At 40.7% G+C, this 25705-nt stretch overlaps 4 protein-coding genes across 13 annotated transcripts in view; 3 read left to right on the top strand and 1 right to left on the bottom strand.

Moving 5' to 3' along the window:
* The window catches only part of LOC148393214 (A-type potassium channel modulatory protein KCNIP2-like), a 57448-nt gene extending 50857 nt beyond the window's left edge, over nucleotides 1–6591 (top strand). For 4 of the 6 annotated variants that reach the window (XM_088384140.1, XM_088384139.1, XM_088384138.1 and 1 more), the window contains exons 2-8: nucleotides 3494–3618; nucleotides 3731–3800; nucleotides 3926–3996; nucleotides 4093–4200; nucleotides 4554–4658; nucleotides 4765–4827; nucleotides 4946–6591. In XM_088384140.1, the coding sequence (XP_088240266.1) occupies nucleotides 3494–3618; nucleotides 3731–3800; nucleotides 3926–3996; nucleotides 4093–4200; nucleotides 4554–4658; nucleotides 4765–4827; nucleotides 4946–4993 (590 nt within the window). In that variant the 3' untranslated portion in view covers nucleotides 4994–6591. Of the gene's footprint in view, nucleotides 1–1808; nucleotides 1912–3493; nucleotides 3619–3730; nucleotides 3801–3925; nucleotides 3997–4092; nucleotides 4201–4553; nucleotides 4659–4764; nucleotides 4828–4945 lie in introns of all 6 variants that reach the window. The other 2 variants (XM_088384135.1, XM_088384136.1) reach the window with 2 other exon arrangements.
* cox15 (cytochrome c oxidase assembly factor COX15) lies at nucleotides 6206–9796 on the bottom strand. Its single transcript, XM_088384134.1, has 9 exons — nucleotides 9519–9796; nucleotides 9149–9336; nucleotides 8941–9063; nucleotides 8636–8822; nucleotides 8389–8556; nucleotides 8228–8309; nucleotides 7797–7951; nucleotides 7600–7713; nucleotides 6206–7540 (listed from the first exon to the last, which is right to left on the bottom strand). Exons 1-9 carry the CDS (start codon nucleotides 9588–9590, stop codon nucleotides 7409–7411), a joined length of 1221 nt encoding a protein of 406 aa, XP_088240260.1. The 5' UTR covers nucleotides 9591–9796; the 3' UTR covers nucleotides 6206–7408.
* Nucleotides 9797–9874: 78 nt separating this feature from the next.
* Nucleotides 9875–13546, top strand: cutc (cutC copper transporter homolog (E. coli)). 5 transcript variants are annotated; one of them, XM_088384142.1, is made up of 9 exons: nucleotides 9875–10015; nucleotides 10098–10235; nucleotides 10505–10564; nucleotides 10636–10845; nucleotides 11392–11427; nucleotides 11538–11671; nucleotides 11949–11976; nucleotides 12069–12174; nucleotides 12895–13546. In XM_088384142.1, exons 2-9 carry the CDS (start codon nucleotides 10166–10168, stop codon nucleotides 13004–13006), a joined length of 756 nt encoding a protein of 251 aa, XP_088240268.1. In that variant the 5' UTR covers nucleotides 9875–10015; nucleotides 10098–10165; the 3' UTR covers nucleotides 13007–13546. The 5 variants fall into 5 exon arrangements, with proteins under 5 accessions (XP_088240268.1, XP_088240267.1, XP_088240269.1 ...); XM_088384141.1 differs by having other exon boundaries at nucleotides 9876–9988; XM_088384143.1 differs by having other exon boundaries at nucleotides 9881–10028.
* Nucleotides 13547–14982: 1436 nt separating this feature from the next.
* On the top strand, nucleotides 14983–25636 carry abcc2 (ATP binding cassette subfamily C member 2). Its single transcript, XM_088384132.1, has 32 exons — nucleotides 14983–15490; nucleotides 16370–16543; nucleotides 16700–16846; nucleotides 16925–17062; nucleotides 17156–17278; nucleotides 17359–17414; nucleotides 17905–18151; nucleotides 18285–18466; nucleotides 18587–18764; nucleotides 19004–19258; nucleotides 19378–19443; nucleotides 19978–20115; nucleotides 20199–20345; nucleotides 20434–20518; nucleotides 20592–20658; nucleotides 20754–20880; nucleotides 21028–21204; nucleotides 21399–21566; nucleotides 21716–21908; nucleotides 22142–22277; nucleotides 22352–22454; nucleotides 22540–22759; nucleotides 22843–22997; nucleotides 23088–23243; nucleotides 23378–23577; nucleotides 23653–23779; nucleotides 23859–23960; nucleotides 24306–24449; nucleotides 24537–24695; nucleotides 24768–24934; nucleotides 25061–25255; nucleotides 25334–25636. Exons 1-32 carry the CDS (start codon nucleotides 15446–15448, stop codon nucleotides 25461–25463), a joined length of 4707 nt encoding a protein of 1568 aa, XP_088240258.1. The 5' UTR covers nucleotides 14983–15445; the 3' UTR covers nucleotides 25464–25636.
* Nucleotides 25637–25705: the final 69 nt, after the last annotated feature.

The following is a 25705-nucleotide window of genomic DNA, read 5'->3' as shown; positions in this document are numbered from 1 at the left end:
CAAATTAGTTATTTTCTTTGATGCTCACTTGGCTAAATGTCTTGAAGCAGTTGTACAAGAAAAATGACAGCACCAGCCTGCTTCTTTGATTGAACACACACATGCACATGTCCTAAGGGATCATGTGTTTGTATGCATACGTTTAATAAAATCAGGTTAATCCCTCAGAAATGCCTCGCTTTTCTCGAAACACTGATGTGTGCCATAGTGTATTATAACACACAGCCTTTTCCATGATTCCCAGAGGTGGGAAATCTAGAGAAAAGAGGAGAAGGGTTTTTTCTTAGCAAATTTATCACACTTTTAATATTTTTGATTGTCCTAACAAGTGTGCCCAGAGACACAGTGACATTTTCACACTATATATATATGTATGATTCACTCACACAAGTGGTGTGCTAATAAAAAGATGTAATGAGTCATGTAATCTGACTCAATGACCTGTGAAATGTAATTCTATAGAAAATTGTAATGAATGCAGAGCTGTGTTGCTTGGTGTAATTTAGACACTCATTGTGCTCTGTGGAATGCATCATTTTGAATCAGGATGGCTCTGGGAGAGATTGTTGTTTTTGCTGAACAGATGGAGCATGATCTCACGAGAATTTAGTACCGTTATGCACAAAAAGTAATTAGTTGAAAAGAGACAGAAATCTATTTAAATCACAATCATTTTGAACATCCTTTATTTTTTTTGTTTTTTTAACTGAATTTTCCTTAATTTAAACCTGCTCTGAAAATAAAATAAATATACCCTTATAAGGCAAAGGTCAATATTTATTATTTCTTCAACAAACAAGATTAGAGATATACACAATTAGAGATTCCAACCCCGGACCGCAACACTGTGAAGCAGATCTGCTAACCACTACTACACTGTGTCTTATTTTAGTATACATTTTATAATTATCATGCACTAAGGGACATGCTTGCCCATGTTTTTCATTGATATCTGATTTAAAATCAATTTCTTATTTAAAAATAAATCATCGTAATCAAATGCAGTGGCAATTACGAAATATGATGAGGCGATTAGACACTCCTATGGTTTCACAGCTATGAGAGTTCCCTCTGAGCGCAATCATAGCTCTGATGAGACACCCCTGGTCGAGATTATTTAGAGTAGGGGTCACCAACCTTTTTGAAAGTGACAGCTACTTTTTGTGTGGATAGTCCAGGTACGCTATTATTTCATTTTATGCTACAATGGTGCATTTTGTTTTTTTATTGTTCTAGTTATAAAATATACACTAATGCAAGTGTGATTTAAAAAGAATTGAAAGACTTGATACAGGTTTTTGTTGTTGTGAATGTTGTTTTTCAGAACAGTAATACAAAACAAATTGTTGCATGTTGAGCTATTTTTAGAACAGGCACATGGGCACCACATTGACACCTGATTTAGTCTCAAAAAGGGGCTGTAAATTTTAGGTGGGATTCCTGTTGCCGCGGAAACTACAGATAAAGTGTTAATGCACTTTTTGCTCCCATGTTCACTTACCGTATGCGGTCTAGTGCCTTTGTGTATTTGTGCTGGTATAATATAGCGTTGGACTTGGAGGTGGTGTTGCAAATTAAATGTCAGTCTCAAGTGAAATTATATTTATATTAACCAGTGTGGGATTGCTTTCTAAGGTATTATGTGGATCTCATTACTTGGCCGGGTCAGCAGGCAATCAGAGCATGTCAGCGTGTTTTCGTGTGTCTTTGGCATGATGTAAGCGTGTGTCTGCTTTTTGTTTTGTTTTTGCGCATGCATTGTATGTAAGCGGTGTTTCTAACCTTTGTGCTATGGTTGGTGATTACAGGCAATCCTTCCAACAGCCAAAGCAAAAAAAGCATAAAGCAGCGATTCCTCAAGCTGCTGCCGTGCTGCACGCCCTCGGCCGCCCCCTCAATCAGTCAAAGCAAGTCCTCCTTCAGTCTATACACGTTTTTACTTGACGTCATGTGTCCTGACTCTCTCTGGGATGAATACCTCACTGCTGCTGACATGTTCTGGCCACTGTGGCCCTAACAAAGCACTTGAGCATCATATTGGATATTCAAATGCCCGATATGGAGTGTAGGGAACACAGATACACACTGTTATTATTTTTATTTTTGCTGGTACATTATGTTGAAAACGAAAATGTCCCACTCCTCAGATTAAGAAAATGGTGTCCAAAGGTTTGTATGTTCACAAATGCCGAGGCAGATTTTATTTTTATTGATTTAGATTCATCAGATTTTATTCAGTATTCCTGTTTGAGGTTTAAGTGCAAAAAGATGTGATGAGGTGTGGATGTTGGTCTTTTCTACTGGAAAGTCACATTCTTCTGGCATGTGTCAGAAATGTGCATCAGGGTTGGATTTGTATTGGAGTATTTAGAATATTTTGTACATACTAATAAATAACAAACGTGGGTGTGATATTTCAATTAAAATGGGCCTTAATTTAGTTTTATTTCATGCATTTCTTTTTGCATGCTTCTAATGTTGTCATGTCCTCGAGTTTTATTCAGTGCAAGGAAATAAACCTTATACTTTGAGGCCTCATTTATTTTGGATTTTAATATTTAATTTTTCTCAATAATTTACTCTGGTATTAATACATAATTATTCATATTTGTGTTTAAAAAAATGACTGTAGCTCCACAATGACTGCAAGCAGTTTGTTGTTGTTAATAACTTGGCAGGGGTTTCCATTCTTAGTGCTTGCCAAGATGTTGCTGTTTTGGTTAGCTCCAGAGTTAGTTCAGAGACAGTCAGCTCTTTGATGTGCGGATGACCGATTTTTTGCTATTTAGGACATGGCAAGACTAAGGAACACCAATTGAGGAAGTACTGTGTCTGAAAGCATGTGTGTGTGTGTGCGCATGTCAGTGGCGGAGCAAGAGGGGTAAATATGCTTGGACCCCCCAGGTGCTAGGTGACTTTTGGATATTTTTCAATTATTCAGGATTTTAATTTCTCCTATTCCCACATGTCCTCTACAGGAAACACTTCATTATTCTTTACCAGCATTTTAAAATAAATTGTGGGGTTTGTAAAAAAAAATTGTTTGTTTTGCAGACTCTCTGCTCCCCATGACCCTTCCACCCGCCGGTGAAAAAAAAAAAAATATCCTAGCTCATTTCCAGTGATGCATGTGCATGTTTATTTGTTAGAGCAATAGAGAGAGAGAGAGAGAGAGATGCACACCGACAGAGCTTTTATTGTACATTTGAATGCGTTATAAAGGTAATGGGATCTGGAGGTCGAGCTCGGAGTTGAGTGAGAATAAAATGTGTAATGTCTGCTGGTTATGATGTCTGCACAAGTTTTTATCGCACTGTCTGCTTCTCCTCAACTCACTCTAAAACTTGGTTTCAGCTTGTATTTTTTTTCATTTTTCAACTTGCTTTTCCTAGATACTCAGTTGGTAGTCATCATACCGTGACTTTAACTTTGCGTGAGATATAGACTTACATGCTTGTTGTAATACTAACACGACTGTGTGTGTCTCACGCAGACAGCGTAGAAGATGACTTTGAGCTCTCCACCGTGTGCCACCGGCCAGAAAGCATGGATAAGCTGCAGGAGCAAACCAAGTTCACCAAGAAGGAGCTGCAGGTTCTTTACAGAGGCTTCAAAAATGTATGCTAACTTTTAGGAAACAGAAATAATAAATTATTATTATTATTATTATTATTATTATTATAAAGAGCAGTTATTTATTTGTCTACATTGTTTTCTTTTTATTTACCAGGAATGTCCGAGTGGTGTGGTGAATGAGGACAACTTTAAGAACATCTACTCACAGTTCTTTCCCCAGGGAGGTGAGGCACAAAGGATATACAGTAATCCCCCACTACGCGCAGAGTGTTGAGATACGCTGCTGTATATCTCGCATGTTGCTAATCTCAATTTCCAGTTAATTTACGTTTGTGCTGCATCTTTACAGATTCAAGTACGTATGCGCATTTCCTGTTTGAAGCCTTTGACACTGACAAGAACGGTTCAGTTAGCTTTGAGGTTATTTTTTTTATTCTTTCTATATCAGACACCCTTGGTCACATATGCATGCTGTTGCTGTTGTAAGATTCGTACTAATATATTTCGTACTGTCAGGACTTTGTATTTGGTCTGTCTATCATCTTGAGAGGGACCGTTAACGACCGCTTAAACTGGGCCTTTAACCTCTACGACCTGAACAAGGATGGCTGCATCACCAAAGATGTGCGTTTTCTTCTCTCTGCTTTTTTCATCTCAATTATTTAATCAGATTCACTCAGGTCATTAACCTTAGATCTGTATTATGCAAAACAGTCTGCTACAATAATGATATTTCCATTTACAAAGCTGATTTTGGACTGAATAATCATGTGATTTATTATCATTCCTCTATGGATAAACTTAAAAAATGTTTTTTACAAAGATACATATCTGTATTGGCCTGTTTACATTTTTGCTGTGTTCATAGATTCTAATTCTAATGTTGTCTCATAAGATCTCAAATGATAGTTTCTGTTTTTGGTGCTTGGATCTGCACTAAAGTATTCCCCATCACTCACAGTGCTTTCTCTTTGCAGGAGATGCTGGACATCATGACATCCATCTATGACATGATGGGGAAGTACACGTATCCCACTATGCAGGATGATGCCCCCAGAGAGCATGTAGAGAACTTTTTCCAGGTCAACAAACAAACGAATAGGAATTATTGCCAGTATGCAGTATTTCTTTTGCGATGATTAAATCTCTGGCTGCTGCTGTCTCCCCCACCCTCTCGCCCCCTTTCAGAAAATGGATCGAAATAAAGATGGAGTGGTTACAATAGAGGAATTCATTGAATCGTGTAAAAAGGTAAAGCACGAATAGATGGCGAGCTAGACTGTCTGGGAATCACTAATGTAATGAGATAGATAGAGAAATAGAAAAGTAGATTGATAGCTTCATCTGAAAAATTGTGTTCTGTCCTCAGGATGAGAACATCATGCAGTCCATGCAGCTGTTTGACAATGTCATCTAAGGACCAGGAAGGGTGCTGGTCCCAGCGTTTGTGTGTGTGTGTGTGTGTGTGTAGGGAGGGATAGATTAATCAGGGTTGGAGGAGGAAGCGTGTGTGTGTATGCATGTGTGTGCATGTGTGAGTGGGTGTGTGTTGAGCTCCTCTGGATGGGAAGCAACAGTCCACGAAGAAGCAACCATGGAAGTCCACTCCTCATCAGGCAGTGTGGAGGAACACGGGGAAAAGAAGGCAAGCAGCGGGCTCACAGACACTAGCACAAAACCAACACCCTCGCCCTCCCCACCAACCTCTTCTATTTCCACTTCTTCTTCTCTTCCTGCTGGAGGGGTGGCACTCCAAGTGAGGATGCCGGCCCACCAAAACCTCATCACTGACTTGGTGCATGTGGAGCCGCTGCGAAATAAAAAGGAATGTGACGCACATACTCCTGGTGAGAGGAAACGAGGCATTCCTGGGAGATTCCAGGTTGTCTCAAAGATTCCAAGGCTCAAACTCGATCGGAACGGATTTCAATATCGCATGATGATGTCACTATATCCGACCATGACGTTATTTACCGAGACGCTCCAAATTCCGCTTGCCCGTCTGCTGTTTCCTGGTCATCCACAGGTGCCTCACCCCCCCCCGTCCCCCTTGTGCAAAGTGCATGTGCAACAAGAATGACCGTGATGTCTCCATCTTGCCTATACGGAGGAATCGACTGGGAACAACACCCTTCTCCATTCAGGTGATTCTGCGACAATGACTTCTGGCCTTTCAAACCATATCCGTCTTAGCTGTAGGTGTCTCCTGACTATCATGAACCATAGTTGACAGACCACCCCAGTGGTTCTAGCCTTTAATGAAACATTTGTGGGGAGTTTAATAGACTGCAGGCTGTGTTTGTGAATTTGTGAATCAGATGAGTCATGTGATTATAGCAGGGTCTTTAAAGCAAAAACAAAACAAAAAAACACTCACACTTTGAAAACTCCTGAATTAGGCCACATTGTGAATTAAAAAAGATGTATGTTTAATTAGTGAATGAGTGAAAAATCTCAACATTTTCCAACACCACCTCTCCCCCATCTTGCTCCAATTTTCTCTGGAACACCAAAGAAAAAAATTCATGAGAGGAGACCCATTTCATCTACATCTGAAGAAAGACCATGTTGGTAATTGGCAAGGACCAGTCAGAGATGTGATATGAGGTTATGTGATATACTGTCCCCCCCCCCCCAAAATGTCTTTAATTTTAAAAAATATCCAAGTGCACAAAGAAATTGAGAGGATAAAAGTGGACAATAGACAGCAATAATGATCACTTTTCTGTGATTGAAAGAATTCTAATCATAGTAAATTTCTGAATCCTAATAAACACTTCCGACCTTTTAGCATTAATTTGAATGCTTTTCCAACGAGTGTTTTAGCTCTGATTGGCCCTTGCCGCTCGTCAGCTCCCACAATCAAAGCTGTCTGTTCTTCGCATGTACTTGGTCTAGAATTTAAAAAAGTATCTACTAGTCTGTTGTACCCATTTTTGTTAGCGCGCCTCTAAATAGTTAATTCTAAATATGTATATTTTGTACAGACAATAAAATTCACAATTACTATGCAAACTGGACTCCAGTTGTTTTACATTTTACTGTACATTTTATTGAAATAATTCAAGGAATAAAAACATCTATCCATAATTTATCATCACTGTCATCAAGAAGTACATCATGATTTAAATAAACATTTTGTACAGAAAAAATTCCAAAAGCTTCGGCAGTTAAGTGATGGAGACACAAATGTAACTTGATAATTGCATTCAAAGCACGTGCAAGTGGGTTCATAAACAGAAATTCAGTCAAACCAACATGAAATTGTGTGGCTGGGAGACTAAATGCTGTAATTGTGTTTTCTTATTTCCTCAAATAGTGGCCATGGATGCCCTTCAAAGTTCACATTTTATTTTATGATTGTGATTTTCTAATAATTTTTCACAGGTTTTTAAAACAAGTTAATCTGATTATTAAGGAGGGAGACTGAACCGAGGGAGACTGGGCAGAACAAATAGTAAGTCTTCACAGGAATGTTTACATACTTTGCGAGCAACAGACTTTTTCAGCCATTAAGTCAAACCAATGCTGATGTGAAAACAACAGCGTCTAAGAACTGAACTGATTAATGTCCCTTTTTTTCTCTGATAGGAAAAGAGATGGGCAAATTTGAGCGAGGCGTTTATTTGTGGATGACACATCTGTCGTAGATGAAAATGGACATCCGCTATTTGAGGAAACACAATACCCTAGTTTGAATCATTTTGAAGAAATGGCTGTAGATTGTGTGCACAGATGTTTCATCTTATTTGTCTTCTTGAGTGCCTTGTTTGAAAAGAAACCTGCCATTTCCCCAAGCTTCAGAAGTAGCAAATCCAGAATGCGTCCATCATTATTTAGGCATCTTCCGGAGCTCGGCCAGAACCCAAATGGCCAGCGAGAGCAGCGCCACGGATCCAGACTGGTGAGTTGCTGCCAGCGGAGTGGGCACGTAGAGTAAAAGGGTGCTAATCCCCAGTGCAACCTAAGGAACAAAGGCACAGATGAAAACTTTGCCGTTTGTCTAGCTATGTGTGGGCCTACCTGTCCGTATGCCATTGCTGTGAGGAGGCTGATGGCTATCTTAGCTCTCCTGGGCAGCAGCATCCTTCTGGAGAACAGGTACAGCCCAGTGATGGCCGTCAAAGAGGAGATTGCCTGGGGGACAAAAATAGAGAGATCAACATTTTGTGAGACAAGCAAGCAAACTTGATATCCTACATGTGAGTAATATGACGTACTAAGATCCTGTGGTCAAACTGCACCGTCGTGGGGTTCTCAAAGACGTTCTTGAGTGTGGGGGAGAAGGCCAGCAGGTCATCAGGTACCCAACGTTCACCCATTTTAGGGAAGGAGTTATACACTAAGCCGGCATCCAAACCGGCCACAAAAGCACCTGTAAAGAGTGAATGATTTTTTTCAAGAGAAAAAAGTGGATTGTCTGAGCAAAATATAGTTTGAGAATGCAGAACCTAAAAATAGTTTCCATATTTATATATTTCTCAAATTTCAAATATATTTATAATGCCTTGTTTGTTGTTTTTACTTTTAAATGCAAATATGCTTTACTCATCGATAACATTGTTACAGTCAATAAGTTAATATTTCTCTCATTCAAATGATAAGCAATATTTATGGAGCGTGGGGGGGTACATTTCTCTCCAAAGCTGACCTGAAAGAGCTGTGAGGAAGACGAGTCCACCTGTTCCCTTGGCAAACCTCCGAAGCTGCATTAGGCGTTTGGTTTCCGCCAACTTGTGAAGAAGGATAAAACAGCAGTCAGTTATTCATAAATAAAAGCAGAGTGGTAGATGTACGTATTCAAGAGATTACCTTGTGGGCAGGCAAAAGTAGGTTAAGGCCGGTCCACAGACTGGCACAGTAAAGGAGTAAGGCAGAACCAAGGTGAGCGCTTAGTCGATACTGACTGACTCGCGGGATGTCATGTGACTCTGGCTTCTCCTCCAGACCACTTTTGACCATGTACCAACCCAACAGGCCCTGACAAAAGAGACACACACACACACAATTTCTATTAATGCATCTTTTAATGAAAGTGATTGCATGATGTGCAACTCACCTGAAAAAAGACAAATCCACAAAGCCCGAGCACTTTCCCCTTCATGGAGCGAGTGAAGTAGCCTTTCCTCCAGAAGTACACAGTGGGGAGGATGTAGGCCAGTCCCACAAGCCTGCCCCACATACGATGACCCCACTCCATGTAGAAGATGAACTTAAACTCCGGTAGAGTCATGTTATGGTTCATTCTGTGAGGATAATGGATGTTTAAAGGTGATATGGGTCAAAGCACCCACGTATTGTACATGTTTTATGAACTCAGTCTGGCACTTTTAACAGAGAAGAAAAAACACAACATAATCTTACATCTTGAATTCAGGAAACTGCTGGTATTTGGAAAACTCTGCTTCCCACTCTGCCTGCGACTGTGGAGGTTTCATCTCTCGCACTAGATGCCAGTCAACCATAGACAAGCCGGATTCGGTTAGCCTGATTGATTCAACAGATTCTGTAAATTAATCATCAAATGACTGAACTTTGACACACAGATGACAAACATGTACATTGTTTTTACCGTGTGACGCCACCAAGGACAACAGCACCAACAACAAGACCGCTGCAGCCAAGTAACCAGCGACCAACTGTCCTGTTTGTGGCTGCATTGGGAACACTGACTGCTGCTGATGGGGAGGACGAAGCCCCTGCCTCGGCTGTGATGGTGCTGTGGCTCCTTCTCACCAGCCACTGTCGGTACTGTGCACCCTGTCCATGACACACATGTAGGCTTATTCTTGTGGTACCTGGATTTTACGTGTAAATAACACGAGTACATTTAACACCGAATTATTTCAAAAACTAATATTTCTCACTTTGAATATGACCTTTTTCCACCTTACTTCTCGGCTAACTAGACTTTAGCAATTAGCCCACAAGTATCTACTTACGTTACTGTGAATTCCACCCCCGGTTCGTCTGCAACCATTTAGTAAGGTTGTCCTTATAGAACCTAGTAACATGATTGGATTTCTGATTTATACCAAAGCAGAAGAATCTTGCCACGGAAGAAGACGTTATGAAAGCATTCAGCCGAGCATGTTGCAAAACGCCGGTTTGAACTTTCAACTCTGAACCCATGACGACATCATAACACCGAGCTTTTTTTTCCTCAATCGATTTTATATGATGCGCAAATTATTTTTGTGTGGATATATTTTTATTTTGTGTTATTTGTACATAGTTTGTAGCAGTGTGTTGTCAATATTAAGTTGCGATATAAACCGAAAGTAAACCTAACTTCGTGGGCACTTCCTGTTTCCGGTAAAAACACTCCCGGTGTGACGTTATGCAGCACGGTGATAGTAAACAACCCGACCGCGTACGCATCATCGTGAAGTTAAGAAGTCAAACAGTTCAAGTAAAGTACCCAGTTGTTCACTTGCAGGTCAAAGTGATATGTATGTTTTACTTTTGTATTTGATGTGCGTATTTTGTAAACTTAAGTTTATGTCCATTTGTCTCACCAGTTCTACGGTCACAGTAAACATCAGTACTAAAGAACTCTTGTCTCCTTTGTGAACGAACTGGCATAATTATGGCAGAGGGCTTTCTAATGGAGGTGTGCGTGGACTCCGTGGAGTCTGCTGTCAATGCGGAGCGAGGAGGTTGGTAGTCGTTAGTTGAGTGTGCTTCAATCTAAGAAATAAACAACAATCACATGGCATTCTTGGAAACCCGAGTACATACTAAGAGTCGTTCCACTTGAATGTAGAGATTAAAATTAAATCAGACATGAGTTTGGAACATAACAGTGCAGAGGTCATCGGTTGACGACATAATCCAAATATGCACGCAAGTGATAAGAGGGTCCAGGGAATTGATTAAAGACTGGGTTGTATGTTGTGACCTCCTGAAATCTGTCATCTACTGCCAGGTGCTGGCCGACTTGAGCTATGTTGTAGTCTTATGGAAGGAGGGCTCACTCCCAGTCTTGGTGAGAACATTCTTTTGGGACATAAAACGGTAAATTGGCAATTAAATGTACTGATTAATCTACACACACAGGCCTACTCCAGATTGTAAAAACATTGGTCAAAATCCCAGTCTATGTGATGATTCGTCCCCGTGGAGGTGATTTCCTTTACTCGGACCAGGAAGTGGAGGTGATGATGAAAGACGTGGAGGTGATGAAGAATCACGGGGCTGACGGATTTGTGCTGGGAGCCTTGACGGAAGATGGGCAGGTGGATGCACAGCTCTGTATGGACTTTCTGGGTAATGTAAACCTGTATAATTTGGAATATCTTCTAATTTATGATATATTACTAGCATCCATATTCAGGATGTGGGTGAGATTGAACTTTTCCCGATTAAATTTGGGCAAGAAGCAGAGTATACCCTGGACTAGGACCTTTGTCACTCATTCTTATATCTATGAGCAGTTTAGAGTCTTCATTTAATTGTATTTGCACTTGAACTTTTTGAAATTCCTATACAACTTGAGAAATCCACATAAGCAGAGGGAGCAAACACGCCGAGTCCACACAGAATGTGAGTGCTAAGGTCCAAACCTCAGAATAGTGCAGATATTTTAACTGCTATTCCAGTGGTTCTTCAACTTTTTGCACTAAGTAGCGACCATCTCAAAAAAGATTTGGCTATCCAAGGACCACCACGAGACTGACATTAAAATTCAGTAGCATAGTAGCGTGCATCCCAAACTAGAGCAAGGGTTTTAATCATTAAAATAAATAAAAGATGATCAAAAAAATAAATAAAACCTGAAGTTTTAATGTTAAAATGTTCTCCTTTTCCCTCTAGCTGCTGCTCGTCCTTTACCTGTCACTTTCCACCGAGGTATTGTGCTCAAGCTTATTTCACTTTCCATTATTTTTTACCATAGCACTGGGGCGGAAGCCAAATGTTGATTTATTGTTTTGGTTTTGGGTTCTTTTTGCATTCTCCAGCTTTTGACATGGTCTGTGATGAAGCAGTTGCCCTGGAGACACTGGTGTCGCTAGGTTTCCAGCGCGTGCTGACCAGTGGCTGTGAAAACTCTGCATTGGAGGGTCTCCCTCTCATTAAGCGTCTCGTAGAACAAGTATGTATGAATTAATGCGCAGTGCACCCTCAAAGGTCTCATTGGTTGACCTTAAAAAGGAAAATAGAATGAATCTGTTACAAGGTCACACTCAGCCCTCATTCCATCAATTTTCTTTAGCGCTAGTCCACTTCAGGGTCACAGGTGATCCTATCCCAGCTAGGTTCAGAGGCGTAGTTTTCCGAAAAATGTTGCAGAAATTCTGAATGCTATTTAGCAACCTTAGAGGTTTCGCGACACCATACCTGCGTTTTAACTCGTAACTCTTCTCCTCCAGGCTAAAGGCAGGATTACCATCATGCCAGGTTAGTGTTAATATTGTTCTTCCCTTGTGTAAAAAGATAATGTGAGTTTAAAAATATTAAATGAAGTTTGATCTTTAATCTTTGTAATGCAGGCGGTGGCATCACAGAGCGAAATCTCCAAAGAATTTTAGAGGGATCGGGCGCTCAAGAGTTCCACTGCTCTGCTCGCTCCAGCAGAGATTCTGCCATGAAATTCAGGTTTGTTTATGTGTATCTTCAGCTAGTGGTGGAATTTGCAGTGAGAAAACTGTTCACAAGGTTTTATTTTAGCCTTTTGGCCTTACCTTCCCCCCACCTGAGTCTCGGACCAAAGCCCTTATACTATTCTAAGAGTTCTTAGTTGTGGTTAATAGCCACAGAAGATGCTATCCTACTCAACAAATCAGCAATGGTGGCAATACTGAGCTAGCATTATCACTGTAATCAACCTGATGTTAGCCTGACTTTAGCTGCTACATATTTTGGCAGTGTGATTTAGTCATAACACTATTACAATAACACTGAATGTTATGCCTAATCAATAAAAAATCAATATGCATGCCTGTTTAGCAGCAATATTGGTAATGTGCAATTTTTCCGAATACTCTCACCTGTCCGAGGTCCATCTGCCTTATTTTCCAACTGGATAATCCACCATTTTAAGTAAATGTCCTGAAGCCAAATTCTAGAAGGCAAACATTTGGCTGCAGGTGTGTGCATGCCTGTGAGCACAGTAAATATTTGACACCTTGGCGAAGATGCCTTCTTCCTCCGATTAGCCATTCTTCCTCAGCTATGTAGGTGTGTTACGGATTAAATTAGAAATACTCGATGAAGTTCGAGAGGAATACTTTTTTGTTAACTGATCATTTTACCAATGTGCTATTATCTGGTTTATCCCGTCAATTACAAAAGTGATTAATTTCTTTTGCCCCGCAGGAACAGCAGCGTGACAATGGGTGCTTCTCTCACGGTACCCGAGTACAACTTGAAGGTGGCAGATGTGAGCAAAGTACGCACATTTAATGCAATAGCCCAAAATATCCTATGAATCAAAACTGGACAGTCATGACTGAAAACTAAATCAATACCTCCGAAGTTATTTATTCAGCTTTTCATGTCCCAATGTAAATTCATATTCTCTAAATATATTAAGAATTGAAAATGCAATCATAGTGTATTTTCATTTGTTGAATGTCACTTTTTGCTGAAACTGTAACAAAGTGCCAGACAACTGTAAGACAAGTTTGAAGTGGGAAAATAATGTATTTTTATTATTACATATTTTGTCAAAATCTTGCATGTCCAAATTCAAAATGTATTCATTCTCCATACGCATGGCATACAACATTGATTAGAATATTCAATAACTGGCAACTGGTTCAGGTTGTCCCCCGCCTACTGCCCATTGACGGCTGGGATAGGCTCCAGCACACCCACGACTCCCGTGGGGACTAAGCGGTTCAGAAAATGGATGGATGGATGTTGGAAGTTTAACTGAAACGGATCTCCCAATTGTATTTCTCATGACTAAAGTCACGGGACTGTATAGTTTTTTTCAGATTACAATTAAAGTTGCCAATGCTTTGTATCTGTTTTATCTATTTTATTTTGGGTTAGTGTTGGGGGGTTTGGTCTAATACCTCTTTGTGTTATTAATATTGGCCCATCATTTTTTTGTTCATTCATTATATTCATTCATATATATTTTTGAGTAGTATAAAGAGTTAAACACATTTTCATATATAGTTTTGTATAATATAAGGTAGAGTTAAACTTTACTATTTTTGTGTTGCGCACACAACCAAATCACACAACCGCATGCAAGATGAGATACAGAGGAAAGAAGCAAACGGTATTTTGTTTAAGGGCACCTTGTCAGTAAAGCCCAAGGCCTTGGAAACGAGATCCTCAGCTTTTATGGCAAAGGCAATTCATTTGAAAAGTTGACAGAAGTGCAAAGCAGTGAACTTTGTATATTATACTGAGCACGACAGTCTGATGAGAGTTACGGACTTGTTTTCTGCACCGATGTTACGGATTGGTTCAGATGAAATGACTCAGAGCAGAGCAAAAGATATACTGTACGATTACTCTAGAAAAGTTTCTTATTATATTCAAATTAGGCCCAGAATGTTTTTCAGGACTTCATTAGCTAAATGCTCCAACATTACCCGATGTTTACAAAAATGTAATACTTTTAAGATGATTTAACACTTAGTACAAATAATTTCAATTCATCACCATTTTAAAAACTCATTTATAGGTCTGTTTTGAAGCCATTTTGATCAAATCAAGGTTTGACTATAGAGTGTCTGAGTATCTGCTTTGCGTATTAATATCTCAGCATAGATCCTTCTCATGTTTGCAGCCAATGATGGTGGCATACATAGCCAATCAGCTCCTGATAGCTATAATTTATAGAACTTTTTTCTGTTATATGAATGTACTTTGAGTTTTACATCATGTTTTCATTGAGGCTGTCACATGCATCATGAGTCAGCCGAGTGGTAGGCCATGTGACGTTACCAAATACATAATCATTAACTTCGGGTCCATCCTGATTTCTGCACAGTCACCCCCCTGTATCTGTATTCACATTTTACGATGGCTCTCACGTGTGTGTCATATAGAGCTGAGGATTTATTGTCCTCTCCAAAAAGCATCTGTTTTACATTAACTTAGAAGAAAACATATGGAAGAAAATGGCGACCAAAGAGAAGCATGTGTGTACGACCACAGCTTTTTGCTTCGCTCAAACGAAACAAAAACAAAGAAAATAATCTTTGCCAACATGAAATTTGAAAACAAAAAATCAATGGTTGGGCCAAACAGTCTCTTTCTCATTTTCTTAAGTGAGTTTGATTGCATGTCTTCTTGAGTTTAATCTGATGTGACGACACTTCCTAAAATACTTTTTGTCGTGCAGAGAGGTGAGAAAGACAACAGGAAAAAGGGGGGCTTTAATGAGTTCATTCCCCACTCTTTCCTTGAAAAACATTCCATTTTCAACTCTAGCACGCAGGGACACATCCCTCTCTCTCGCTCACTCTCTCTCCCTTTCTCATTTGCTCTATCTTGCTTTTTTCATGCTGTTGTCTCTGTGATCAGTTGAACTTTAGACACAGCTGTAAGGGGAGCAGTGTCTATGGACTGGTTGGAGCGAGTCGGATTCTCTCAGTGACTGGAATTTTGTTAGTTTTGTCATCCGACCCAGCAAGAGGGTTGCTCGTGTATATGTTTGAGGACCATTGGGAGGATAATCAACTGACGGAGTCATTCTTCTCGTGAATGTGTTTTTTTTCATGTGCACAAGTTTTGCCTTCAGTATTAAAAGACTCATGGCTCAAAGTCCACCTCGGCGTCACATCCTGCAATTGTCATCTTGTGGGCGGAGGAGAGTAAGGAGCTCTTGAGAGAACACCGGAGGAGCCAGGCATCAAAAGTTGACTGGGCTTCTAAAGTTCACCGGAGGGCATCCGTGAGGACCATGTGCGCTGCCGTTCTGGAGGAATACTGTGGTTCTGTCTTCTGGGTGAGTTAGACTTTTTCTTAATGTCACTGTGAAACAGCTACTTATCTTTCCTGACAATGGAGTAATTGTTATGTTCAGTTCTAAGATCTGGACAAACATCGGGAAAATGTTTATGATACCATGGACACTTGGAAGCTTACCAGCGTCACAAAACGGACTGTGTTCAGTTGCACTGTATTTTTAATGGTTACTGACAAATTTACAAATGCCATGACCATAGCAAACACTCTAAGTTAAAGTTAAAGTCCCAATGATTGTCACACACACAACTGGGTGCGGTGAAATTTGTCTCTGCATTTAACCCATCCCCGAAGGGAGCAGCGGGCAGCAGCGGTGCCGCGCCCGGGAATCATTTGGTGATCTAATTGGGTAGTTTATAATCTAATTTTAAATAAATATTTTGCGCACTAAGCAAAGAACTTTTCAGCAAAGAGTTTTTTGCATTTTCACCCTCGAGGTTTGCTAAACACATAATATTTCTTCAAAAATACAATATATTTCTTCATTCTCAAACATATGAACATCATTTTCTCTAAAAGATGGAACTTTAAAAATAGCTATATATTTATTTAATTTTAAGAGCACATGATTACTTGCCCAAAAATACATTTCTATTTATTTTCTTAAGAATTCAACATTTTTTTCACGTGAATATGTGTTGTGGCGTTGTGTTTGATGTGAGAGTTGGATATCTTGTTATCCAAAATAAATGCAGTACTTAATCTACCTACAAGATTCACCATAAAGGGAAAATACTCGTAACTTAACTGGAACCATATGATTTGCTTCATTTCTATGATTTTTTTTACTAATGCCTAATAGCCAAGATTTGGTCTTCAGTTGAAGCAGTAGCTCATTTATATTCATATCGTGTTGCAGAATTCTTCATATTTAGAGAAAGAAGATCCAGATCTGCCAGTATGTGTGGAGCAGACAGTACTGGTGTGGATCCCACTGGGCTTCCTGTGGATCTGTGCCCCGTGGCACCTGCTGGGTCTCTGCAGGAGAACAAAGGACACAAGATACATGTCCAAACTTTACATCTGCAAACAGGTAACACAACACAGTCACTATTTAAAAAAAAAAAAAAACTTGCACCCCTAGTCCAGATGTTACCATAATCATGCAGTGAATGAAAATCTAATTTTAATCCAGTAGCGCAAAAACGAAAACATCTTTTTGTATTATGCCTTTTCTGGCTTTTCTCAGGTTGTTGCTTCGCTGCTGTTCCTGACTGCCATAGCAGGCTTGGCCATCACTTTGGGAGAGGACTTTGGTCCGAGCCAAGACACACCTCCGTCAGAAAGGAATCATGCTGTGTACTACGCCAACCCCATCATTTATGCTGTGTCATGGGTATGTTTAGTAATATTGCCCAACTCTGGCTTTTGTCTGAGAGAGATGATTCGTGCTTACATTATGTTATTTGTTTAGGTCATGGTGATACTGTGTCAAGAAGGGTTAAGACGAAGTGGATCAATAGATTCCGCCACTCTCTTCCTCTTTTGGTTCCTTGTGGTTCTGTGTGATGTTTTCCATCTGCAGACCAACATACGAGCAGCACTCAGGCAGGTACGAATTGACAAACTGTAAGCACAAATGGTTATCAGTCAGCCCTGTCATTGTTGGTCAAATCCAGTTGTTAAACTTCATATTGACCACCAGGGAGAGATTGATGACCTTCCTCGATTCTGCCTTATCTGCATCTCATTTGGCCTGGAAGTCATAGCACTCATCCTCTCAGGTTTCGCGGACATCTCTCCAGAAACCAGAGAAGTTGTGAAAAAGGTATATGATTGGTGAATGTTTGCATTTCCCACTTTTTTTTTTTTTGCCTTACACACTCTAATACTGTCTTTCCTCAACAGAATCCAGAGGTCGGTGCTCCATTTTTGAACAGAATCACATTCAACTGGTTTAATAGGTAATCTTGCATAAGTACGCACAGATTTGACACTATATTAATGTGCAAACGTCCCAAGGCCATCATGTTCTTTTAGCAATTCTGTAATGACCATATACAGTATATTGGCAATTAATTATCTACCAGATTACAGTAATAAAACACACTAAAAATACAATTAGGAAAGTCCAGAAACTGCATGTTTGTGCCCTAATTAACTGCCTCTCTGATATAATAAAGCCATGCCTCAATAAATCACCAGGTACATTATCAACTTAAAGTAGGTGTGTCCTTTTGGCCCTCTTAACTCTTAATAGATGACTTGAAGAAAGAAACGCCTCACCTCGTGTTTCCCTCCTCCAACACACCCGTTTCAAATGCCCCTGCCCACTATTTGAAGAAATAGTAGTAGACTATAAAAGGTTATTCAAATAGGAAAGCTAGTGACCCAAGACATTTGTACATTACTGTACATCATGAACACAAACCCATCTTGCCTTTCACTCCTCAGTATGGCACTCAAAGGGTACAGGCAGCCCTTGGTTCAGGAAGACATGTGGTCCCTGAATGAGGAGGACACCACGGGTTACATCAGTCAGCACTTTCAACACATCATGCAGACCGAGTTTGCCGCAGCTCGTCATCGCTACCAGAAAAAAATGGCCAAAAAACAAAACAAGAAATCCCATAATGAAACTTTACAAAATGGACTCACCAGTGGCCTGGGGAAAGGCGTTAGTCAGGACGTCTTGTTGATGGTGAGAAAAATCACGCACAGTACCTTGACGTTGTTGATTTTTCTTGCACTCCAAATTGATTTCATCTATTGATCTTGCACATGCAGCCATATTCGTTGTTTTGTGAGTTTGGACTGCCATTATTTTTCTTTAGGAGGAAAGAGGCAAGAAAGACAAAAAAGAAAAGAAAAGCAAGAAAAAGAAAGAAGAAGAAACCTATCCCACCTCATGGCTCATACCCACTATTTACAAGACATTTAAAGGAATTTTACTCGAGTCGGCCCTCTTCAAACTTCTGCAAGACCTTTTCTCTTTTGTCAGTCCTCAGCTGCTAAAGTAAGTCCACGTCTAAATGACTATAACCACTAACAATTCAGAAGTATTTACTATATATTTTAGGAGAAACCTCGGGGGTCATTGTGACGCATATGTCACCTTGTCGCTGTGTCTTCCCAGGTTGATGATCACTTTCACTCAAGACAAAAGCATCCATGCATGGGAAGGTTATCTTTATGCAGTGTTGCTTCTGGTGGTGGCCCTTCTGCAGTCTCTCTTTCTGCAGCAGTACTTCCAGCGTTGCTTTGTGCTCGGAATGAAGGTCCGGACTGCTATTATGGCTGCTGTTTACAAAAAGGTACAAATAAAAACTGGTCGATATAAAAATTTTGTCAACAACTGCATGTAAGTATCTCTTTAAATCATGCATGCAAGTATAGACACATCTGACTCATTATTTCAAAATGTGTACATGGTCCAAAGAATTTTGGACACAGAAAAATTCTGAATATTTGCGACATGAAGTTCATTATATAAAAATAAAAATAAACGAAAAAAAACCCCACTAATAGCCAGAATTTTCACATTTCCCTCAAGGCACTGGTGGTGTCTAATGACACGCGTAAAGAGTCCACGGTCGGCGAAACAGTGAACCTGATGTCTGCCGATGCCCAGCGCTTCAATGACGTGACGAACTTTATCCACCTACTGTGGTCCTGCCCCCTGCAGATCGCCTTGTCCATTGTGTTCCTTTGGCAGGAGCTCGGACCTTCTGTGTTGGCTGGACTTTTAGTCATGATTCTCATGGTGCCAATTAATGGACTTCTGGCCAACAAGGCTAGAAAATTCCAGGTAATAAACACACATACGGAGCAGTTGGTATAATTATGTAGATGTATTTCATTTGTCGTTTCAGTCGTCTTTTCTCTATTTAACTACTGTCCCCTCTGATTTACATCATCTCCTTTCAGATTGAGAACATGAAATTCAAAGACAAGAGATTGAAAATAATGAATGAAATACTCAACGGCATGAAGGTGAGCTTCTTTCGTCTTCACTGAATTCATGGACTTAGAATCAGTGGCAATACTTTTATCATCACTTATTGAGGCAAAGAGTGTTTCGTGCAAAAGGGATATAAATGAACACAGAGGAAGTATTTTAAAAGGCATAAATGTTAAGAATGCTGGCCAAGGGCAGGAAGAAACTAAGAAGAAAAAATAAGCACACAGAATTAAACAGGAGATCCAAAAACAATAGGTACATTGTCAGATCCTTAGATCAAAACCTTCTGAGCTTCAGAGGCGCTTAACCCGGAGGACCTTCTTTTGTGCAACCACCACATGTGGCATTGCTCAGTCAAAGAACTCAAAAGTTTTCTGTGTGCTTGAGGGGAGAGGAAAGCTTTTTTCAAACAAGGCCATTTTTTTCTAAATTCCCTTGAGGGCCATATCGAGTTCTGAAAAAAGAATATGATGCCACTAAGAAACAAATGTTTTATTGTAAATAAAACCAGAAAGATTCTCCACTTCTTGTGTCCTAATTAATTACCTCTTTTGTTCTCTTGTTAGATTCTAAAGCTGTATGCATGGGAGCCATCATTCCAAGCTCAGGTTCAAGGCATCAGAGGCCAAGAGCTCAACGTCATGAAGAAGTTTGCTTACCTCACATCTGTCTCCACATTCATCTTCACCAGTGCTCCAGCTGTGGTCAGTCTTGTCAATGAGTCACAAAAGGAACAAAAGAATGTTGTGTCAACTTCTCACACACTGTCCATCTCTGTGCGTACCAGGTGTCTTTGGCCACCTTTGGCGTGTTTGTAGCTGTGAGTTCAGACAACGTGTTGACCGCTGAAAAAGCCTTCACTTCTATCTCTCTCTTCAACCTCCTTCGATTCCCTCTGGCCATGCTACCCATGCTCATCGCTGCCATTGTGCAAGTAAGGGCACAAAGTCACATGACACATTCAGATGTAATGTGTCTGTCCTAAAAGGCTCTTTTTTTTTTCCTGTCTTTTCCCAATGTAGATGACGGTGTCCAGAAAGCGTCTTGAAAAGTTTTTGGGAGGCGAAGACCTTGAAAGTGATGTAGTGCGCCATGACCCCAGCTTCAGTATGTCTATGCTTTTCTAGTATAACCTCCTTTTTGGCATATGTGCAATAAATCTATCCTGTGTGTCTTTTAGGCTCTGCTGTTAATGTTTCTGATGGTTCCTTTTCGTGGGAAAAAGATGGCGAGCCCCAACTTAAAAAGTACAAGTTCTGCATTAAAAACATCCACACCACGCATGTCATACCGTACTGCTCGAGTTTTGAAAGAACTTTCTCGTCTTGCGTTTATCTTCCAGTGTGAGTTTGGACATCCAGCCAGGTCGGCTGGTCGCAGTCGTGGGAGCTGTCGGCTCGGGCAAGTCCTCTCTGGTGTCGGCCATTTTGGGAGAAATGCATAGCACCAAAGGCTTCATCAACATTCAGGTGACATCTTCAGTATTTGCTTAAAACAATCCCTGTACAGGGCGAGTCTAAGTTCTTCCATATTTATTAGGGAAAGTGAGAACATTTTTGAGTGAAGATGAGATATTTTCAAATAAATCGAACCATTCATTGAATCTTCTTTTCCAGGGTTCACTTGCCTTTGTACCACAGCAAGCATGGATCCAAAATGCCACCCTGAGGGATAACATATCGTTTGGCTCCCCCCTCGAGGAGAAGCGATATCAGGAGGTGATCCAGGCCTGTGCGCTTGGTCCAGATCTAGAGCTTCTCCCTGGCGGTGACATCACTGAGATTGGGGAGAAAGTAAGAGGAGCGTTAAAGGAGTCACAAATAAAAAGAATGTGTTTTTTTTGCTCTCTGTTTGTGCATGGCCTGTGCACATATTTGGTATTTGTTCACTGAGTTAAATATTCGTGGAGGCTTTCAAAGTTCACTTAAAAAGTGACTTTTTAAAATGTATTTGGTCTATGTTGTTCTATTGTTCTTCTTTTCTTTAGGGCATCAATCTCTCAGGGGGTCAGAAGCAACGTGTGAGCTTGGCCAGGGCGGCGTACAGTCAGGCAGACATTTATCTGCTGGATGACCCCTTGTCCGCTGTGGACTCTCATGTGGGGAAGCATCTTTTTGAAAAAGTGATCGGACCTAATGGAATACTTAAAAACAAGGTCTGTCAATGCATCGTTTGCAGCTTTGAAAATCAATGACAGACTTAACCAAAGATATTGGATTGAAGCCATTCTAGTTGTTTATATTATATTTTCTACTTTTTACCTAAAATCAGCTGCTTAAACCCTGTGTGTGTTTTTTTGTGCAGACGCGTATTCTAGTGACTCATGGAGTGAGCTTCCTGCCTCATGTGGATGAAATTGTAGTCCTGGTTGACGGAGTGGTTTCTGAGGTTGGATCCTACAACAGCCTCCGTGCTAGCAAAGGCGCCTTTTCCGAATTTTTGGACACGTATGCCAAAGAGCACAATAATAATAAAAAGTCCACCAAGTCTGAGTCGGGTAATTCAGTTTTTCCACCACAGTATAATGTATGCCTGCCTGAGCTAAATTGGTTTAGTCACATACAATCAATATCTCTCTGCATTTGAAAAATATTTGATTTAATTGCAAGCTACAAAAAGTTATCAATTCAGTTTGTACTTGTTTTAACAATTGATTTTGATGGAGTGCTAAAAGTGAAATAATAAACTACCGTTGTATGCATTGTAAACTAATGTGCCCCTCTTGTACAGAGCCTGGCCATGGTGTTGGAGATGAGGACATGATCCCAGAGGGAGATGAGACCCAACCAGACTCCCCATTAGAAGACACTGTAACGACGACTCTGAAGAGGGGAAACAGCATCCGCCGTAGCCAGCGCAACAGCAGGTATGGGATCACTGTGGGGAAGTGGGTGACAAAATTCATGAAAGTTTGAGTAAGACTTCTTTGTTTTCTTGTAGTTTTAGAGCGGGAAGAAACAACTCTTCACAGAAATCTCAAAATGAGGAAGAAATAAAGAAAGGCCAAAGGCTAATCGAGAAGGAAGCTATGGAGACAGGACATGTAGGTTTTGCAGTCAACTTAATGACACAAATAAAGCAAGAAATGACATCATGTATATCTGACAGCATCCCTCTTTAACCTCCAGGTGAAAATGTCAGTCTACCTCGAGTACCTGAGGTCCATGGGCTGGGGATATACTACCACAGTTTTCCTCGTGTACTTCATCCAGAACATTGCATTCATTGGCCAGAATATCTGGCTCAGTGACTGGACTAATGATGCGGTGGAGTACTACAACATGACATACCCTGCAGAAAAGAGAGACACCAGGGTGGGGGTGTTTGGCGCTCTGGGAGTGGCTCAGGGTAAGCGTTATGAGTACAATGAATTATTTTGCTTGTTGCATGCTGCTATCTTTTATATTCATATGAAACTCTTTCTATGGCAGGCCTCTTAATATTCCTCGGGACTCTGTTACTGGCCAATGCCGCCATTGAAGCCTCTCGAATCCTGCATTCAAGACTGCTGGAAAACATACTTCGTGCGCCAATGGTCTTCTTTGACACCACGCCCATTGGTAGGGTGGTCAACCGCTTTGCAAAGGTCAGATTTAATCCAAAAGGATCCAAACGGTTGTCTTAGTTACGTTTGCTCTCCCAAAATATACACATTACCTCTATATTTGTCCAATAGGATATATTTACAATCGATGAAGCCATCCCACAGTCCGTCCGATCTTGGATGCTGTGTCTGTTGGGGGTACTGGGGACCCTTTTTGTCATCTGTCTGGCCACTCCCTTCTTCACTGTTGTCATCATTCCCTTGGCTTTGGTTTACTTCTTTGTCCAGGTGAGATGCACAAATGTATACAGAAACATTCATCTATCCATCCATCCATCTTTTATCGCCTATCCGGGGTCGGGTCACATATTTTTATTGGTATTATAAGTTTGATATTCTCTTCACTTGACATCTTCATCCAGCGCTTCTACGTCGCGACATCAAGGCAGCTTCGTCGGCTGGACTCAGTGTCTCGTTCTCCCATTTACTCCCACTTTGGCGAGACCGTGTCAGGCCTTTCTGTGATAAGAGCTTACGGCCATCAAGAAAGGTTCCTCCAGCACAATGAAGCCACCATGGATGAAAACCTGAAGACCGTCTACCCGTGGATTGTATCAAACAGGTCAGAGAGTTAAATGACTCACGATCGCACTGATGGTGTCATTAAATGAAGAGGGTCTATTTTGTGTTTGTACAGATGGCTGGCAGTTCGTTTGGAATTTGTCGGGAATCTGGTGGTGTTTTTTGCTGCTTTGCTTGCAGTTATTTCCAGAGATACTCTAGACAGCGGCCTGGTTGGACTCTCCATATCCTACGCCCTGAATGTGAGTTATGCTGTGACGATGGTAGTCGTTGGACCAAGCTATTGTGATGTGAATTCTGTTTTTGATGTGGGATTTGTAGGTAACGCAAACCCTGAACTGGCTTGTTCGGATGACGTCGGAGCTGGAGACCAATATTGTCGCCGTGGAGAGAGTGAGTGAATACAGCGTCCTTGAAAATGAGGTATGTTAATATAAAAGTACTTATACTGACGATATCCCTTAAATGCAGAAAGCATCCACACTATACAAAAATGCAATATTACTGTACTCATCTGTGTCATTTACATAATTTGGAGTACAGTAGTTCAGCTTTTTTGAGTAATGCCCCCCCCATGTTGTGGTGACCCCACCATAGCTGCCACTGACCCTGTAGTCATGATACAAAATATTAAGTTTCAATGATTATTTCATATTAAGCACTTTTATTCTGTTATTTAAGCCTTTTAGAAGATATTATAAAACGCACACAAATAGATCCCTCCACCTCGTACTCATGGGATTTAATGTGACATTTTTGTGACCATAGGCCAAGTGGGTGACTGACACTCGGCCATCAGACAAGTGGCCTGATGCAGGAAGACTGCAGTTTGAAAACTACAAGGTCCGTTATCGACCCGGTTTGGATCTGGTGCTGCATGGCATCTCCTGTGATATTGGCTCCACTGAGAAGGTTTCGTGTGGATTTAATTTTGAACACAGTTTTTATCTAGATTTGCTCAATCACATTGGATTCACTCAAAGCTTTATTTGCATTCAGATTGGTATTGTGGGACGCACGGGAGCTGGGAAATCCAGCTTGACCAACTGTTTGTTCCGAATCATTGAAGCTGCTGAGGGTCGAATCCTCATAGACGGTGTTGATATTTCTAAAATAGGTCTACATGACTTAAGAAACAACCTCACTATCATACCACAGGTACATACAAATGCAAGATGATGCCATAAAATGGCTCCAAATACAAATACTGATCACTTTGACCCTGTGCAGGATCCAGTATTGTTCTCTGGAACCTTGAGGATGAACTTGGATCCCTTTGACAGATCCACTGATGAGGACCTCTGGAAAGTACTGGAGCTTTCCCATCTTAAAGAATATGTGGCCGGGCTGCAGGAGGGATTGCATCATGAGGTTGCAGAAGGAGGAGAGAACCTTAGGTGGGTGGTGCTAGCAGAGCTCACATGGATTTACTACTTCCTCTAGTTATCCTTAAATTCCAGTGAAACAGATGTTTGTACCAGCTCGACTACTAACGTGCATTTGTGTGCCACACCTCTACACAGTGTTGGACAGAGGCAGCTGCTGTGTCTGGCCCGGGCGCTGCTCAGGAAGTCCCGCATATTAATCCTGGATGAGGCTACAGCAGCTGTGGACCTGGAGACAGACGACCTGATCCAAACGACCATCAGGAAAGAGTTTGCGCACTGCACCGTTCTCACCATCGCCCACCGCCTGCACAGCATCATGGATAGCTCGAGGTTGGTTCTTTTCAGTTTTGCTTACGCTGCATGTGTCCCAGCTATATGAAAATTCATTATTGTCCTCCGTGTCCACAGAGTGATGGTGCTCGATGCTGGCAGGATAGTGGAGTTTGATTCTCCAAATAATCTGTTTAAAAAACGAGGTCATTTCTATGCCATGGCAAAGGATTCTGGGATAACACAAGAAGAGATTACAAGTCTTTGATTTTAATGTTGTTGTTTTTTATCAAGGTGTTGCATACATTTCTTTTGAAGTTTAATTTTTAAAGGTTGCCATGTGAATTGACAAAGGTTTTTTGTATTTATCGTAAACACAATCGGACGTGTAAATAATTTTGTATACATACAGGCAAATATGAATAAATGTTTTTCTCAGAACCTGCAGTTATTTTCAATGAAGTCTTGCCAAATGTTTTTTCTACCTTTTTTTTCTGTCATTCCTCAGAA

This window comes from Syngnathus floridae, chromosome 9, assembly GCF_059516105.1.
Source record: "Syngnathus floridae isolate MCC-2025c chromosome 9, RoL_Sflo_1.0, whole genome shotgun sequence".
NCBI lineage: Eukaryota > Metazoa > Chordata > Actinopteri > Syngnathiformes > Syngnathidae > Syngnathus > Syngnathus floridae.
Note: the sequence above shows the minus strand (reverse complement) of the source record. Positions and strands in the feature narration are given on the sequence as shown.

Excerpts from the sequence above, each read along its gene's own strand:
- cox15 (XM_088384134.1), bottom strand. The coding sequence starts at position 9,590 with ATGTTACTAGGTTCTATAAGGACAACCTTACTAAATGGTTGCAGACGA. Across the intron at positions 9,064-9,148 it reads GTCCTTGGTGGCGTCACACG|GCTAACCGAATCCGGCTTGT; the intron begins GTAAAAACAATG and ends TGAATCAATCAG. Across the intron at positions 7,952-8,227 it reads CTTCCTCACAGCTCTTTCAG|GTGCTTTTGTGGCCGGTTTG; the intron begins GTCAGCTTTGGA and ends CACTCTTTACAG.
- abcc2 (XM_088384132.1), top strand. The coding sequence starts at position 15,446 with ATGTGCGCTGCCGTTCTGGAGGAATACTGTGGTTCTGTCTTCTGG. Across the intron at positions 17,415-17,904 it reads ACATTCAACTGGTTTAATAG|TATGGCACTCAAAGGGTACA; the intron begins GTAATCTTGCAT and ends TTCACTCCTCAG. Across the intron at positions 21,567-21,715 it reads ATGGAATACTTAAAAACAAG|ACGCGTATTCTAGTGACTCA; the intron begins GTCTGTCAATGC and ends TTTTTTGTGCAG.
- cutc (XM_088384142.1), top strand. The coding sequence starts at position 10,166 with ATGGCAGAGGGCTTTCTAATGGAGGTGTGCGTGGACTCCGTGGAGTCT. Across the intron at positions 10,846-11,391 it reads GCTCTGTATGGACTTTCTGG|CTGCTGCTCGTCCTTTACCT; the intron begins GTAATGTAAACC and ends TTTTCCCTCTAG. Across the intron at positions 12,175-12,894 it reads GATTCTGCCATGAAATTCAG|GAACAGCAGCGTGACAATGG; the intron begins GTTTGTTTATGT and ends TTTGCCCCGCAG.